This window comes from Lissotriton vulgaris, chromosome 1_1 (assembly GCF_964263255.1).
Source record: "Lissotriton vulgaris chromosome 1_1, aLisVul1.2, whole genome shotgun sequence".
In the NCBI taxonomy this organism is placed as follows: domain Eukaryota; kingdom Metazoa; phylum Chordata; class Amphibia; order Caudata; family Salamandridae; genus Lissotriton; species Lissotriton vulgaris.
The window spans coordinates 476384975-476401850 of record NC_141685.1 but is presented as its reverse complement, the minus strand read 5'-3'; the positions used below and the strand labels follow the sequence as shown (position 1 = coordinate 476401850).

At 45.8% G+C, this 16876-nt stretch overlaps 1 protein-coding gene across 1 annotated transcript in view; it reads left to right on the top strand.

Moving 5' to 3' along the window:
* The window catches only part of RPE65 (retinoid isomerohydrolase RPE65), a 171167-nt gene that overhangs the window by 124477 nt on the left and 29814 nt on the right, over nucleotides 1–16876 (top strand). Inside the window, exon 10 of the mRNA XM_086936250.1 lies at nucleotides 12810–12939. Within this exon, the coding sequence (XP_086792376.1) occupies nucleotides 12810–12939 (130 nt within the window). The remainder of the gene's footprint in view (nucleotides 1–12809; nucleotides 12940–16876) is intronic.

Below are 16876 nucleotides of genomic sequence, written 5' to 3'. Positions count from 1 at the left end.
AGAGAACAGCATCTCCTACAGCCACACCACGGAACACCTCTAGGCAGGCCACCACTGCATCCACTTCCTCTTCAAAAATCCCACTGTATACAAGCACCCTACCACCTCCCCTGTAGAAGCTGGAACAAAGTCATCGGACACCAGCTTACCTCCTCCTTCATCAGAACCCCACCACTGACTAAGCCAGACGCTGACACCACAGCACGCAACCTCCACCACTGGATCATGTACTGTGCCGACACACTCGCCCTCCTCAAGAAAGCCACAGGACAACACATCAAGAAAGAAAGCTAGTTCACCCCTGCACTCCTAGAGTCCAAACGCTCCTGCCGACAAATCGAAAGGACATGGAGGAAAAACAAAACCTCAGAAACACGCACTGCTTACAGAGCAGCCACCACAGCACACCACCATCTCATCCAATCCACAAAGAAGAAATCCCTCCAAGACAGAATCCTCACTGACGCTCATAATACCAAAGAACTCTTCTCCATCATCAAGGATTTTGCCAAACTCTGCAGTGAAACAACAGACGACCCCCTCCCAAGACCTCTGCAACAGATAAAGCACCTTTTTCACCTCAAGAATAAGATGATCACGACAACTTCAATAACCAAGACCTCCGCACCGCTCCAGCTCCCACCTAGTGACGCCACCCAACAGACTGTGCTCAATTGGACCCCACCCTTGACAGAAGACTCCTTAAAGACCATGAAGAGCATCCATTCCAGAGCCTTCATACCCCTGCCCAACCCACATCTTCCACAGAGCCGCCATGGCAATCGAACCCGAACTACGCCGGAGGAACAACTGCTTCCTCGAGACGCCACATTCCTCGAAGACTGGAACCATGCTGAAATCAACCCGCTCCTGAAGAAACCCTCCGCAGACCGGACGGACCTCAAAAACTTCAGGCCCACCTCCCTGCTTCCATTCGCAGCTGAAGTCATCGAAAAGGCCATCAACACCCAGCTAGCAAACCTCATTGAAGCTAACAATGTCCTGGACATCTCCCAATCCATATTCTGCAGGAACCACAGCACTGAGACCGCCCTACTGTCCATCACATACAACATCGCTCCCTCATCGACCAGAGCCAAATGGCAGCCCTCATCCTCCTGGATTTCTCAGCAGCTTCGACACTGTCTCCCACTTCACACTAGCCACCACGCTCCATGACCCTGGCATCCCCGTCAAGACCCTTGACTGGATATGCTCATTTCTTACCAGCAGAACTCAGCGAGTCAGACTCCTGCCCTACTTCTCGCAACCAACAGAGACCAACTCCCTCAGCCCCACCCTTTTCAACATCTACATGGCCCCCCCTCGCAACCATCATTAGAAACCACAGGCTCAACATTGCCTACTACGCCAATGACACCCAGCTTATCCTCACCAACGAACCCAACATACCAAGAAACAACTTCCAAGAAGGGATGAAAGCTGTTGCCACCTGTATGAAGAACAGTTGAATGAAACTCAACTCTGAGAAAACAGAAGTCCTCAACCTTGGCCCCACCCCTCCGCATGGGGCGACTCCTGGTGACCCCCACCCTAGGAACCCCACCCCTCCCTGACGGACCACATACAAAACCTCAGCATTATACTAGACTTATCGCTCAACAATGAACCACCAGAACAACGCCGTATCTTTGGCCTGCTTCAATACATACCGCATACTCCAAAAGACTTTCAGATGGATCCCATCCGAATCCAGAAAAACTGTCACACAAGCTCTCGTCACAGCAGACTGGACTACAGTAACACTCTCCAAACCGGAATCAACACAAAACTGCTTCACAAACTCCAGACCCTCAGGATTGCCGCAGCCAGACTCATCCCCCTAGACATCCCCTGTCACAGCCATATCACCCAACACCTACGCGATCTCCACTGGCTCACTGTCGAAAGAAGACTAACCTTCAAAATCCTCACTCACGCATACAAGGGCCTCCACAACACCGGACCAACATACCTGAACAACCTCCTTTCCTTCCACGCACCCAAAAGACACCTCAGATCAGCTGACCTCTCTCTGGCCACCGTTCCACACATCAACAAGACTAGAACGGGAGGAAAGTTCTTCTCCTTCCTCCCAGCCAAGGCCTGGAAAGACCTCCCCCTCCACCAAGCTCCCACACTGCTCCAGTCGAGGAAGGACCTCAAGACCTGGCTCTTCGGATGACCCCAGCATTCAACGGAGGTGCCCCCTTCCCCCCAGCGCCTTAAGACCCTCCCAGCTGAGTTGTTGAGCTTTACCAACCCCTGATTGATTGATTGATTGATTGGGAGGTGGGGATAACATTTAAAGTGACTAGCAGGGCCTGGTGCAGGTTGGGGCTCGGGATGCTTAGCAAATGAGCCTCATGTAGAGGATTTTCCTACATGCCTGTGCTGAGAGTGTGTTTTGAAAGTAAGGCTGGGCCTTCCCTGGGGTGTAAGATGTGTCCACCATCTCAGTAGTGGAGCTTGTGCGTAGTCTTTCAGGGTCCCGTTAAATTGAAGTTAGTATCCCCTGCCTGTTCACAGCATTTTTCATGCTGAGAATGGGATTTCTTGGGTATGCAGGCTGGCTGCCATGATTTTTAATCTGTTTATTGCCATTACTAACTGGGTTAGCCATGGAATGCCCTCTTTTTACATGATTGGTTTCAGGTGATATTTGAGAGAGGACTCTGTGTACAACAGGACCCTGAGATAGTATTTTCAAAAGTCCCCCTGACCCACGAGGTCTGGGCTCCTCAGGCCCAACCCCAGTCTCAGCCTTATTCTTCTGGCTTGCCAGGGAGCAAGAAGGACCTTCTTGTATACAGTGATTTGAGATATATATAGCAACCATGCATATAATAGTTCTGGAACCATGACTCAAATGTTTGGAGCAGTAGCGGGGGTAGAGGGTGAAGTTGGAAGTTAACGTTGGCAAAACTCATTGTAGACATTATGCAAGTACTGGATATGTATGTTCTTCCGCCGGGGATAATGGGCGTATGGAGCCTACTCTCCCCTTAAAAGAATCATCTGCCGGGTAAGGCGAGATAAATGTGAGAGCTGGAAAAGGATATGATTCATGGTTGAAAATGTTTGCGAGGGGAGGGCGAGGGGGGCTACACATCTACTTCAATTTTCTGCTGTAAAACAATGTCTACATGATATGGGAAAAACAAAAAAAGGCTGTCAGCATAGGCTTAGCAGTTCAGCTTTGTAGACGATTGCTTAGGTGCTTCAGAGTATGGATGACGCAGGTGGATTTAGTTCTTAGGTGGCCAGCCGGTTTGGCCCCTTCTGTGGACCAGACACGAAGGTACTTGTAGGCAGGGATGTCATGATTATAGATCTCCAACCTGCAAATGGGTTTATTTTTGTAGGAATATTTGCCAAAAAACGATGACCTTGATTGTACTCCGATTCACCTGCAGTTTGTTCTCCCAATTGCAGCGATGAAGGGCATTGATGGCTCTCTGTAGGACGGCTCTGGTGTGGTCCATAGTTGCAGTGTCATCCTCTTACTGCAAAATGGGAAGGAGCACTCTGTCCAGCCTTGGTGTAACTAAACTTTCACCTTCCAGGGCTGTGCAAAGGTATGCAGGATAGCGATTAAAGAGAAAGAGGACCAACAAACAGCTCTGTTTGAGCCTTTTGTTGCTGGAGACACTGGCGGTGGCTGTGGGGAAGGTTGTTTTAACCAGATCCAAGTCTCCTGATATAAAGATGTAGCCGCCTTGAGGAGCAAGGGCTGCATTCCCCACGTTGCTAGCTTCCCCGATCCACCCTGTCGAAGGAAGCACTATAATCGACAAAGCAGTAGAATGGGGGGGGGGGGGGTTGCTTCTTCCTTGATTGGATAAATGCGCCAATGCTAAGATCCCCATCCTTGAACAGTCAGGCCTAATTCCAAATTGGAAGATTGGGAGAATTCTTTTTTCCGACACCCATGTTTCCAATTCCTCCAGTGGGATACAGGCATAGGCTTTGGCTTCAAGGTAGAGGAGAGCGACCAGCCGATAATTTACCAGGTTGGAATTGTCTCCCTTTTTACAAATAGGGAAGAGGATTGACCCATTTCAATAGGTCAGTGTCATTGCTGTGGCAAAAGCATGGTTAAAAAGTGTCATTAGTGTTCTAGCCCAGAAGTCTTGAGCCGTTTCGAACAAGGAGGCAGAATCCTGTTTAGCCCTGGTGCCCCATCGGTCCTCATTTTCTTAATGGATACCTTTACTGCACCTTCTGTGATTAGAATGCCATGTTGGACCCAGAAATATGGGGCAAAGTGGGATATAGGAGGTGTTGCTGTCACAGTCTGTTGTGTATAGCTGTTTAACATTCCTGATCCAGACCCTTTCCGCCACACTGGATTGGCAATTTGTTCTGTCCTAAATTGCCAAAGCAGTTTGTGCCTCCACCAGCAAGAGTTATTCTTGTTTTTTAGTAAAGGGAAAATCCTGAGCCACTTTGCTTTGATGTGCTTCCTTTTTTGCTGCCGTACTTTGTGCTTGTAAGCTGCTCTGAGAACAATGAGTGATTGGCCAGATTCTATTTTACTGCCTCTTCTTCTAGTGGCCAGGGCCCTGTGCAGAGTGTGCTTGCAGGCGATTAGCTCCTTCGATCGACAAGACACGCGTATTAAAATGAGGGAATCTTCTCAGTGGTTTCCATTGTCGATTCCCCACCCCAGGTTGGAGATCTGCTACAAGTTCCTCCCAGTGCCCTGGTGATGATAATGAGCTGGGGGGATTGTTGCCTAAATGCCTTTCCTCAAGTCAGGCTAGAGGTTTGCCTTTCAGTTTAGCTGACCATTTGATTCTGTGCAGGATCTTGAGGTGCTCTTCCCCTGTTGGTACCCCCATGTGATGTTAGGTATAATGAATCAATAGAAACTAATTGCAAGGTTGCACAGAGGGATCTGTGGTTGCTTTCATCCCGGTCGTCGACTTCAAAGTCTTGGAGCATGGGAGCCAGCCCTTCGCTGACGAAGATGTAATTGATTGTGGATCTGTTCCTGAAAGTGGGGTTGGTGCGCTAGATGGGAGAGCAGGCCTCTTTTAAGGATTGAGACGAGATTGTGATTGTAGAGTGTGTAAAGGTGTGGCATCCCCTATCAAACTGAGGGAGTTTAAGGACTTGCCTTAGGGCCTGATGTTAAAATCCCTTATTATGATTGCCTGATGGGATTCATATTTGTTCAGCAACTAGTCGATCGTATTTACTAAGAAGTCCAGAGGATCTTTCTTCTGGTGCTGCGCGGGGTAAGGTTTTTGCAGAGAAAGATAGAATGGAGCCCCTTTCGCCATAGGGAGGGGTAGAGGATGTAAGGGTATTTCTCCAATTGGGGGAAGCGGGTTAAAAATCTATTCCCCATTCTGCCAGCTGTGGCACTTCCTTGAACACTGCAATCAGGTGTCGCTTTTGACGAAGTCCCACCAGAGCTGATTTTCCATGGGTGTCTGAAGTAAAACGTCCGGGACACAGCAGGAAACTTCAAGGTAGGTGCTTTATCGTGCACCGCCAGTTAACAACCCAATCCCATCTTGGCTAGCAGTCAATTGACCAGAATCAAACCCACAATTCAATTACAAAGCCATGTGGCACACGACAAGCACAAGCAAATTACAACACATCTCCTTTTCTTCAAAGAAGGAGAAAAGTTATAACTGAAATGAGGAATGAGAACAAGATGTGACGTGTGAAGCAGAAGAGAGGGAGAAAGAAGGGAAAGAAAGCAGGAAGAAAAGCACTAAGCAAAAATAAAAGAATTACCAAACAGAGTCATTTAAATACCTAGGAGCCTTGCGCTCTCTAGAACGTTTCCCTTCACCACAACCACAGGCGCAAGAGCTCTGACTCTCAAGAACCATAGAATCAAAAATGGCTCTTTGAGGATTTACTCCTTCCCCCTGGTCGTGACTGGATAAAGGACCACCACTAATGTCACAATCCCTCATAAATAAGGCTCCCTGTTTTACTGATTTTTACAGATAAATGCAGACCAAAAACCATTTATTTTCTTGTCTGTATTTTTTAAGATGTGGATAAAAACAGAAATTGGGTGCTTTTTGAATGATTCTAAATCGACTTTGCCATGACTGCCAGGCCAATAACTGTGTGGATTGATAGGTAAGAGGGTTAAAAAAGAAAGGAATTTTAGTAAAAAGGCTTAAACAACAGTAGATATGCACAAGGCTGATACAGAAATGTGCATATTTTCATTTACTTGCATTGATTTATCTTCTGCTGGTACTCATATCAGTGAAACCTGACAGGCATTCAAGTATGAGAGCAGATTTATTGGTTAAATAAATGCGGAAATATACCAGTATCAGCTTTTTTTTTTACAAAACCCATAATAAATATGGATAAATACAGATAAAGATGACAAAAAATAAATATGGATAAATACAGACAGAAATGGCAAAAAAATAAATACCGTAATACCGGGAGCCCTACTCATGAACATAGAACCATGGATAACCTCATCTCCATCACTCCTAGAATAAACTCAACCCTTCTGATATAAAGCAACCCTGCTTTTGTCTCAATTCTCACCATTATCCAAGACAACATGAAAGTCAAAAGACTGCTTAACCATGAAAGGACCTCTAAACTTGCTTAACCCTCTTGAGACCCTACCTGCCTTAACGTTCACCAAATCTCCTGGCTTAATACTCTTCTTCTTCACAATTTCCACTACAGACGCACCTTGGTCCAAGATTCCATCTTTCAACCAGCCTGGAACTAACCTGTCCAGAGGAACCCGTCCTCTCATCACTTCAAAAGGGGTTTTACTTAATGAGCCCTGCATAATGGCACAATATGTCCAAACCATCTCATCAACCACTTCCTTGACCTCTAGATTAGAAACACAAGTCAATTGAATGACCCCCTTGATCAATATATTCACTCTCTCCATTATGCTATTTCCTTGGGGATTATACAAAAAGTAGGCTGGTGTTTTACACCATTGCTGCTCAAGAATTCCTTCATGTCCCTAGAAGTGAGTTGGGTACCATTATCCATCACCAGGACAGTTGGGAACACCTTCTTCAAAAAATACTTCCCTCAAAGTTCGAATAGTAGCATTAGTGGTAATTTCCCCCATGAACTTTACACAGAACCACTTAGAGTAACAATCCATACAAACCATGGCGAACCTGAGCCCACTGCGAACCTCAGACATAGGACCAATGAAATCCAAGTACACAGTGTGCCAAGGGAACCCCGGGTTGGATATGTGACCAATGGCAGACTGGCTAACAAGCTGAAGATACTTTCCACTTTCTTTGCGAGCACTACACATGACCACCCTCTCCACCACCTGAGCATCCATACTTGACCACCAAAACTGAGCTTTAAGGCTCTTCTGGGTAAGACTCTGACTTAAATGTCCAGTATGTGCCATCACTACAAGCTTTTGCCTAAGATCAACTGGTGGCACAAACCTTTCACCCCTTTTCCAAATATGACCACCCCCAGTTGACAGCTCCTCCAACACCTTGACAAACAGATGCTCCAAACTAGCAACACAACTCTCTCTCTGTTTGCCTGAAACAACCATGTGCGTGACCTCTTTAAGGTTGATATCCGCATCCATGGCTTGGCACCAATCTTCTTTAGAGAAAGCACCTGCACACCCTAACCGTGTACCATTTGCCAGTTCAAAGGTAAGCGAGACAGGCAATCGCTTGTACATTCTTCCAACCATGAATATGCTCTAACACATAGTGAAACTCTTGGAGTCTGGCAGTAAATTGCGCCAATCTGGCTGAACCCTTACCAGCACCGCCAGGGATAAGGATTTTAATCGGAGGCTTGTGGTCAGATCTCAAGGTAAATTGAGTACCCCACACATACGTACGAAAGTACTCGATGCTCCATGCAGCGGCCAAAGCTTCCTTTTCGATTCCTGAATAGGTCCTTTCAGTATTGGTTGGGGTGCGAGATGCAAAGGCCACTGTTCTTTCACCATCCTATGCCTTTGGGAAAGTATGGTGCCCAGTCCTTTTGCACTTACATGCACCATCACAATGGACTTAAGTTTAATATCAAAAAGCACCAAAATACCAGCCTCACAAATCTCTTTCCTAATGTTCAAAAAACTCTCCTCTTGCACAAGTGACCATTCAAAACTCTTCCATTTCTTTAAAAGGGCCCCCAAGAACTCTATCTTGTCTGAAAAGTTGCTTTCAAATTTTGAATAATATTCAATACGTCCATTGAAAGACCTAAGATGGTCTTTGTCTTGAGGGGAAGGAGCCAAGTGTACAGCTTCCAACAAGTCTTTTTCCGGACTGACACCACCAGCTGACAAAGTGTAACCCAGATATTCAATTTGTTCCTTTAAAAAAACAACCCTTCTCCTTCCTCAAGGTGAGCCCCACATCAGCAATTCTCTGTAAGGCAAGTTTTAACACCGCATTGTGTTTCTGATTCAACTTTCCAAAAATATGTATGTCTTACTGGAAGTAAATGACATTTTCCAACCCTCTAAAAACATCCTTTGAAATACACTTGCTGCGGATGAAAGACCAAAGGACATTCTAGTAAATTGGGAAGTTCCCTCCATGGTGATAAACGTGGTACGTGCTTTAGAGTCTCCATGGAGCTTTATCTGGTGATAGGCGCTCTTCAAGTCCAGCTTGGAAAAGTACCCTCCCCCTTGAGTAACAAAATCATTTAATTAATGTTTGGTAAAGGATATGTATCTGCCACAATGTTTTGTTTGAGTGACCTCAAGTCCACATAGAACCCAAGATGCCCATCAGACTTGCATGTGATGGCTACCAGAGAGACACAACTGGATGCCTCCACCAGTTCTATAACACCTCGTTGCATCATCTCCTGAATTAACCCCTTCACTTCCTCACGTGCCATCACAGGAACCCTCCTTAGTTTATGTTGAACAGGGACAGCACCTTCCTTTAAAATGATCTTGTGTGCATAGCCCTTCAACAAACCTAAGTCTTCTTTGAATACCCTCCCATTTGCAAGCAGAATGTCATCAATAGAGTCCGGATTGAAACCATCACCTCTGACGGTGCTATGGGATTAACAATGATGTGCAAATCATAGTGATGAAGTCACCCGGGAATAGGTGGTCCACTTTCAGCAACATACACTTTACTCTCAGTACATCGTCCCTCAAACTCAAATTTAGCATCCATAAATCCCAAAATATCAACAGACTCCCCTTGGAATCCTATGGGAGAGCTGGCGAGCTCATTGAGATGAACCTGTGCACCAGGGAGAGGTACAGAGACCTGAGAGGATTGTGGCAGCTTTCTCAGCAACCCCAGATGAATTTCGATTTTTATCTCTACTGATGAAGGATAATATCCAGAAACACGTGTGTCTAGAGATTCACAGCACTAACCTGCACCAACTTTGGTGAAACACTTCAATAAAAATTCAAGCAGCTGGAGAAAAGTGTGTTAAGTCATGTTTTCCTCCTCTGGAGATCCGGGCAATGATGTTGACCTCTTGGCATGGATGATGCCCTCTAGGTAAGAAAACTACACTCATCCTTCTGACTGACATTTGCCACTCTAAAAACGGGCCTGTGCAGGACCTCACTGTAAAAATATCCAGCCTTGGCCTGCTGATGGGTTTTTAGATTTGAAAAAATGACTCAATGTGAAGTTAAAACCTTGGGCCTGGGCGATGCAGCAAATGTGTCCTACCAGTGAAACAAGCTCAGAAGATACAAAGTGCAATTTTGTCCCACTCTAAGCTTCGGGTGCCTAAACCAATGGCTTCAGATGACCTATCTGACTTTGAGAGACCCTCACTGGCTTCCATCCTGGCCCTTACACTGGAAGACTTTTCCTCCAAAAAGAAGCCTTAGATCCTAATTTAGATCTTGGCGGATGGGTTACTCTGTCACAACGGTGACGGATAGCCCGTCCGTCGAAATATAAATCTCATAGGATATAATGGGATTTTTATTTCAGTGGACTGGATATCCGTCACCATTGTGACGGAGTAACATGTCTGCCAAGATCTAAATCAGGCCTGAGTCCCAAAGTTAAACCTTTGACTGGGGCAATTTTCTTTCTGAATCAGACCTCCTGCCTCTCACTGTCAGCCTGAAATTGCACCTGGGTCCTGGTCAAATGTGAACTGATACTTTGATTGGTGCTTTACTTTTTTGTGAGCATTTTTGCTTTAAAGTTTTAAAAAAATCCTATCTCTGTTTCCCCTTATCCAATTATAATCATTCACTACTTTTATTAACCCGTTGCCAGCGCTGAAAATATTCCGCGCTAGTGCGGAACGTTTCATTGAGCGAATGAGATTGGAACGTTCAGCGGACGTGCGCAGCACTAGCGAGGTAGTGCACGCGACGACCGCTGAACGTTCCCCGCACTTAAGGGGTTAATTGGTTTTCAAATGTTATTGTGTTATTTTCTTCCCCTTAAATTTGTTCTAACAATATGAACTTCACATTTCAGTAGGGGATTGCCTGCTGCTTGTTTCATTCATACCAGGGATGAGCAAAGGTTCTCTAAAATCTGTGTTTTAGCATAACGAGATTGTTGATATGCGTACTCCTGTCTAACATCAATAATCCACTTTTGACAAATGCTTTCAATATAGAAAAGTGAAACAAAAACAATTTATTTTGTTATAATTACCCAATCCTTTAATATTCCAGGATACTTCACTATTAATATACTCAAAACAGCGGAATAGTAACTCTATTAAAAATGAGCTAATGTGGGGGTTTTATAAGGTGCACTACCTCTCCTAGGACTGTTCCAGTGCTGAAAACTGTAAGTAGAACCAAAAAGAAAAGAATTTAGGCATCAGATTAACGAAAAGAACAGCCAAGTGTTTCAGTCTGCTGCGAAATACAGATATATTATATTAATTTGGTGCCGACAAGGATCGACTCTTAGCTCCACCTTTTTCAATATCTATATGGCCCCTCTTGACTCCATTGTACAAGCCTGGGGATTCAATGTGGTGTCGTATGCTGATGACACGCACCTGATGCTTGACTTTAATCACCCAGACTGTTCTGTGACTGCCAACTTCCAGGCCTGCCTTTTGCCCATGACCGGCTGGATGCATAAGAGCTGTCTTTGCCTCAATTCGGACAAATCTGAGATCTTGTTTTTTGGCACTTCATCCACACTGGACTTTTACAGAATTTGGCCATCTGCATTGGGCAAACCTCAAGCCCCCTCAACTGTTGCAAAAAACATAGGAGTTAATCTTGACTCCTCTCTTTCTTTCAAGCCTCAAGTTAGAGTTCTGTCGGAGTGTGCTTTGCCCTACTGAAATCCATGAGAAAGACCCTTACATTTCTTCCAGAAAGAACTCAGAAGAGCATTATCCACTCCTTAATCTTGTCAAGATTAGACTATGCAACTGTCCTGCTCCTTGGCTCTCTGCAGGAGCTGAGAAACAGACTACAGAGGGAGCACAAATCCACTGCTCGTCTAGTGTTTAACAACCCACCCCGTCCCTCAATTCGTAAGGGTCTGAGAACTCTTCATTGGCTACCTGTAAACCAAAAAATAACAATTAAAACCCTTTTACTCACGTTAAGGGCTTGGCATCAAACTGCTCCTTACCATATCCCAAAAAAAATACCTACCTCTGAGAAATCTTTGCAAAATATGTTATGCATCCCCAGGATATATGAAGCAAGAGCAGGAGACTGGGCCTTTTACTTTCTGATCTTAAAGCTCTGAAATTCCCTGCCCAAACAGCTGCGAAGTAATCCTCAGAGGACTCACCTGAAGACCTATCTTTTCAAGGAAACCTGCTCTTTCCCAGATGCTGCTCTGTCGTCCTTTCTGTATTTATTAGGCTTTCACTTTCAGTTTCTGGTTTTCCTGCAACTAGCACCGGGACGCTTCAGTTGCAGCAGCTTTCGAGCTCTACAAATCACCTCATTTATTCATTCAATTTGCGCAATATTCAAAGTTGTAAATTAAAGCACCCGTACAACTACTTTATGTGATAGTTATGCAGGCTGGTACACCAAATTTGTGTAGTATGAGCATCTACAAACCATAGTTTGCTCATTGTGAACATATCACTATTTTACCTCCCGGTTCATGCTGTAATTTGGTGCAGTGTATTGCATAATTCATATACTATATGTATATTGCTTAAGCAAAAAAGTCCTCAACAGAGTATAGGCAAAGGTACATGTTTTGCTAGTTGTCTCCAACTGTAAATGGACTTGTGACATACAGCTCAATCTGTTTGGGAAACATTTATTGCAAATAGCAGTGATTCACAGGCCATCTGCTGATAAAATGTGCTATTTAGTTCAAAAATCGTGGAGAATGTTACTCAATGGACATTCCTTTGCTTTTCAAGTTATATTGCAATAGGCATGTTTGTGCCTTTAAGTGAAAATGTCCACATGAAACTCAGGGGTGAAAACATTGTAAATGATGCAACAAATGTAACATAACCTTGATTTTTATTTTCTTGTGCTGCAGCTATTTAGGTTGCTACTGATTTGATTTGGATCAGTTCATAGCTTCAAGAATCCTTTTGTAATTATGCAGCCTCTACATAGATAAAATGCATCTCTTTAACATGCTTTAAGACGGTCTTGAGCGTTAAATTCAAATTTATATTCAAAATTAATTTTGCCCTAGATTGTACCATTATTTAGATGTGTGTTCTAGTTGTGGCATTCGTAGATCAATTCATCTGGAGAATAATTATAATCCTTCTAGATACTTTATAGCCTGAAGTAGAATAATCAGTCGCTCAAATGTCTTTCAGCTGAGATGGATCACTTTTGTAAAGGTTTCTGAAATGCCTTAGAAGACTCTTGTTTCTGTTTTCAGATTTGAATTTATCTACAACTATCTATATTTAGCCAATCTGCGTGAAAACTGGGATGAAGTGAAGAGAAATGCAGAGAAAGCACCACAACCAGAAGTTAGGAGATATGTTCTTCCACTGGACATCCACAAGGTAAATCTTTCCAGGTAGCTTTGATAATTAATAACAACTAGGCCTGCCTCTGGGCTTTTGTAAAAAAAAAAACACACACAAATGAAATGTTAATGTGTGAGACAAATTCATCTAATTCACATGCCATCTTTTCATATCATGTACGTTAAACATAACACAGGATCCTTACAACTGCCCTTGGAGGACCACTATGTCACATTCAATGTTTTCTGACAGCAGGAGTGCCATACTTGCAATGTCAGCACCTGTGGCTAAATAACAGTTGATTGTAGTTGGGTTTATCTTTATAACTGATATTTGGCATTCATGTCTATTGAAGTACCTGCTACTCTGTGGGTAAATTTTAACACAATGCCTACTAGTTTACATCAACATTTTAATTATATGATCTCATTTGGGTGTGTAGTTGCAAGATTGGTGGCGCTCTCTTTGATCAGACCAGACTTCATAGTTTGTCCCTAATTAGTTTGTCCCTAATTATAAGAGCTGTAAAAAATTCTCATCTTTGGTAACTGCTGTTAGTACACATATCAATATATCAGAGGGAAAAAGCCTGGTAAATACAGGGATATGTGGGTGTTAATCCCCAAAAGCTGAGTATTATTCCCCTTGTCGGGGAAAATCTTATAATAGGTGCGATTAGTCACAACCGATATATAACACGGTGCACTGTATTATTATTTATCGGGTCCAATAAATATTGCCCCACACACACAGCTAGTAGGGCCTTAGTTGGTGATGCATTGGGAGTATCTCAAATATTTTACAAAGCAGCTAAGGACAAATCACAACAGATCCAAGCCCATCCCTGATAGATAATTGGTGTACACCCTGATAAGCACCTGTGCAAAAACAGAAAGAACACACAAAGTAAATCAGGAGACACTCATACAAAAAGTCCAAAGCATTGTAGTTTCACACAATGAGAGCAGTAGTTTATTCTTAGTTTTTCTTTATTTGGATTTTCTTTTCAGAACAAATTTTATTTCGTTGACAGCTGGCATCTAGGACACTGTCCCTCAAAACACCGAAGGACCAGTGAGCAAATATCAAAACATTGCATACATTTCAGTTCATCAACTTTTTGGAAGTGAAACAGCCCTCCCAACCCCCACCCCAGGTCCAACCCCCCTCCCTTTACAGTGTCTACAGAGTCCAAGAGCAAAGAAAAAAAGATCATGTCACTACCAGTGGGTACTCCCATTCACCCGGGCTCAACTGAGAATTGTTCGGCTTCAACGTCCTGTTGCACAGGCGGGTCCAACCACAGCCCCCTGTAGTCCGCCCACCGCTTCCATATCTTAAAATGTTTTCGGGGGCAGCCCCTGGCCTTAAACACTGGACGCTCCAACCCCATGCAAAAATCCAATCCCCGCTTCCACACTTCCAGCAAAGGGGGCCTGGGGTCCTTCCAGGCTCGAGCAATGTCTCTTTTGGCTACAGTGAGGCCTAGGACCAGTAAGTGACGCTTATAGATGATCCTCCAACTCGTTCCATGATATGCAACAGGCCCAGCTGCGACGTGCGAGGAAGGTCCCAGTCCAGAACCTCAGACAGGCAATTCCACACTCCCACCCAGAATCTCGACAATTTTTCACAAGACCATACAGTATGGATAAATGTGCCCACCGCTCTCTCGCACCTCAAACACTCAGGGGAGGCAATCAATCCAGCTCTCCACAACCGGTCCCTGGTGTAGTAAGCCCTGTGTAAATATTTGAATTGGATGAAGCGTAAGCGCACTGCTATTGCCGCTCCTCTCGGGGCTTCTAGGGTCTCCCGCCAGTCCTCTTCCTCAAACTCCCCGATGTCATTTTCCCACACTGTACGCAATTTGTCTAATGGAGAGGAGCAATGAGTGACTAGCGTTTGGTATATGTTGGATATTTTCTTACCTTCTAATTCCCCCATGAACACCTTAGCCTCTAGAGGGCTAAATTCAGGCAGCGAGTCCAGGCCCACTAGGGAGGGGGACAGGGCGTGTCGCAGCTGCAAATACCTAAAAAACTGGGTTCGGGGCATGGCATATTCCTCACTCAACGCCTGGAACGATTTAAGTGTCGTGCCTTTCATCACATGCCCCAACGTGGAGATGCCGATGGCATCCCAACCCCGAAACCCGTCCAAGGACGCCAGGGCTGGCAATTGTCCATTCTGCCACAGCGGAGTCTCTCTTGTCAGTTTGTTCCACCACCCCATACGGCGCAGAGCTCCCCGCCACACCTGGAAGACCACTTGGGTAACCACGGGAAGCTTCCTCCTAATGGGAGCGGAATATAGGATGGTATGCAGCGAGTTCGGGTCCATTATATAGCGCTCGAGGGCATAAGCCGGGTCGCCCCGGTCTCCGTACCACCAGTCGTTAAGGACCAGAAGGTGAGACACTTGATAATAAGACAAAATATCTCAGGTGGCTAGACCCCCACAATATGTAGATAAGAAGCAAGTACGAAGGGCCACCCTCGCAGCGCCACCGGCCCAAAGAAACTGGCTTAACGCCGAGTTCACTTGACGAAACCACTGCGGCGCAATAGGGTATGGAAAGTCTTGCAACTGATACAGGAGGCGCGAGAGGGCCACCATCTTGAAAATTGCCGATCGGCCATAGATGTTCAGGGGCATTCTGGACCATGTTTTAAAATCCGATCGGACGCGGTCCCAAACAGGAACTACGTTGCGCGCCCATGCCACTCCCGGGACATCAGTTAGGAAAACACCAAGATATTTTATACCGCCAGCCGCCTCCTGCAGCGCGGACGCCCAAGGCCCCCTCCCCGTAGCCCTCCCAACACCCACAGCGTAGATTTCCACACATTCAAGTGTAGGCCTGATACTTCCCCAAAGATTCGCATTATCTCCAGAACTCTAGGCCCTGACCTGTCTATGTCCATAAGAAAGAAAAGGACGTCGTCAGCGTAGAGTGCGATGCGATCCGATGGACCGGACTCCCACTCGAGCCCTCGCAACTGCGCGTCCATCCGCACCCAAGCCGCAAGCGGCTCCATGGCCAATGCAAATAAGTAGGGTGATAGGGGACAGCCCTGCCTGGGTCCCCTGCCGATGGAGAAAGGGTCCGACACCACCCCGGCCACTCTCACCGACGCCGTCAGATCTGAATAAAGTAAATGCAGATAGGAGAGGAACCGAGGCCCAAGATTGAGGCGGGAAAGAAGCGCTCGGAGATAGACCCAGCTAAGAGAGTCAAAGGCTCTGTCGATGTCGGCCAGTAAAAGCGCCGCCGGGATTCCTGCGGCCCGGGCCGCCTCCATCACTACTTGGGCACGACGAATGTTGTGTCTTGTCGCCCTGTGGGGCATAAATCCTGCCTAATCAGGATAAACTAGATCCATTATGTAGGGGAGAAGGCGATTGGCCAAGGCTTTTGCCAGGAGTTTCGCCTTGAAATTTAGGAGCGAAATTGGTCTATATGAGGAAGGAAGTTCGGGGGGCCTCCCGGGTTTACAGAAAACCACAATTTCGGCGTGTCGCCAGTCCGCCGGAAGACGTCCTCGCTCCCTGGCTGCCTCTAATGCCTTCCTATACCGCACCCCCAATTGGAGATGGAAGGTTTTCATGAACTCACATGGGAAACCGTTAGGTCCGGGGGCCTTTCCGGTGTTAAGCTCCCCCAGCGCCGCACCCAGCTCCTCCAGTGATAACGGGAGCTCCAGCCGATCTCGACCCTCATCTGAGAGCGCGCGAGGCGGGAGGTCGGCCAAGAATTTGTCGTCATCCTCCACCGGGAGAACATCCTGAGGGGCATAAAGGGTCGCGTAATACTGAACGAAGCTGGCAGCTATATCCTCCGGGGTCGTCAATGGATCCCCTCGCTCATCGCGGAGCCCCGGCAAGGACTGCGCATGGAAGGTATTTTGGCAGAGTCTGTGAAGCATGGAACAAGACTTATCCCCCCACTGATAGATTCAACTCTGCAAGG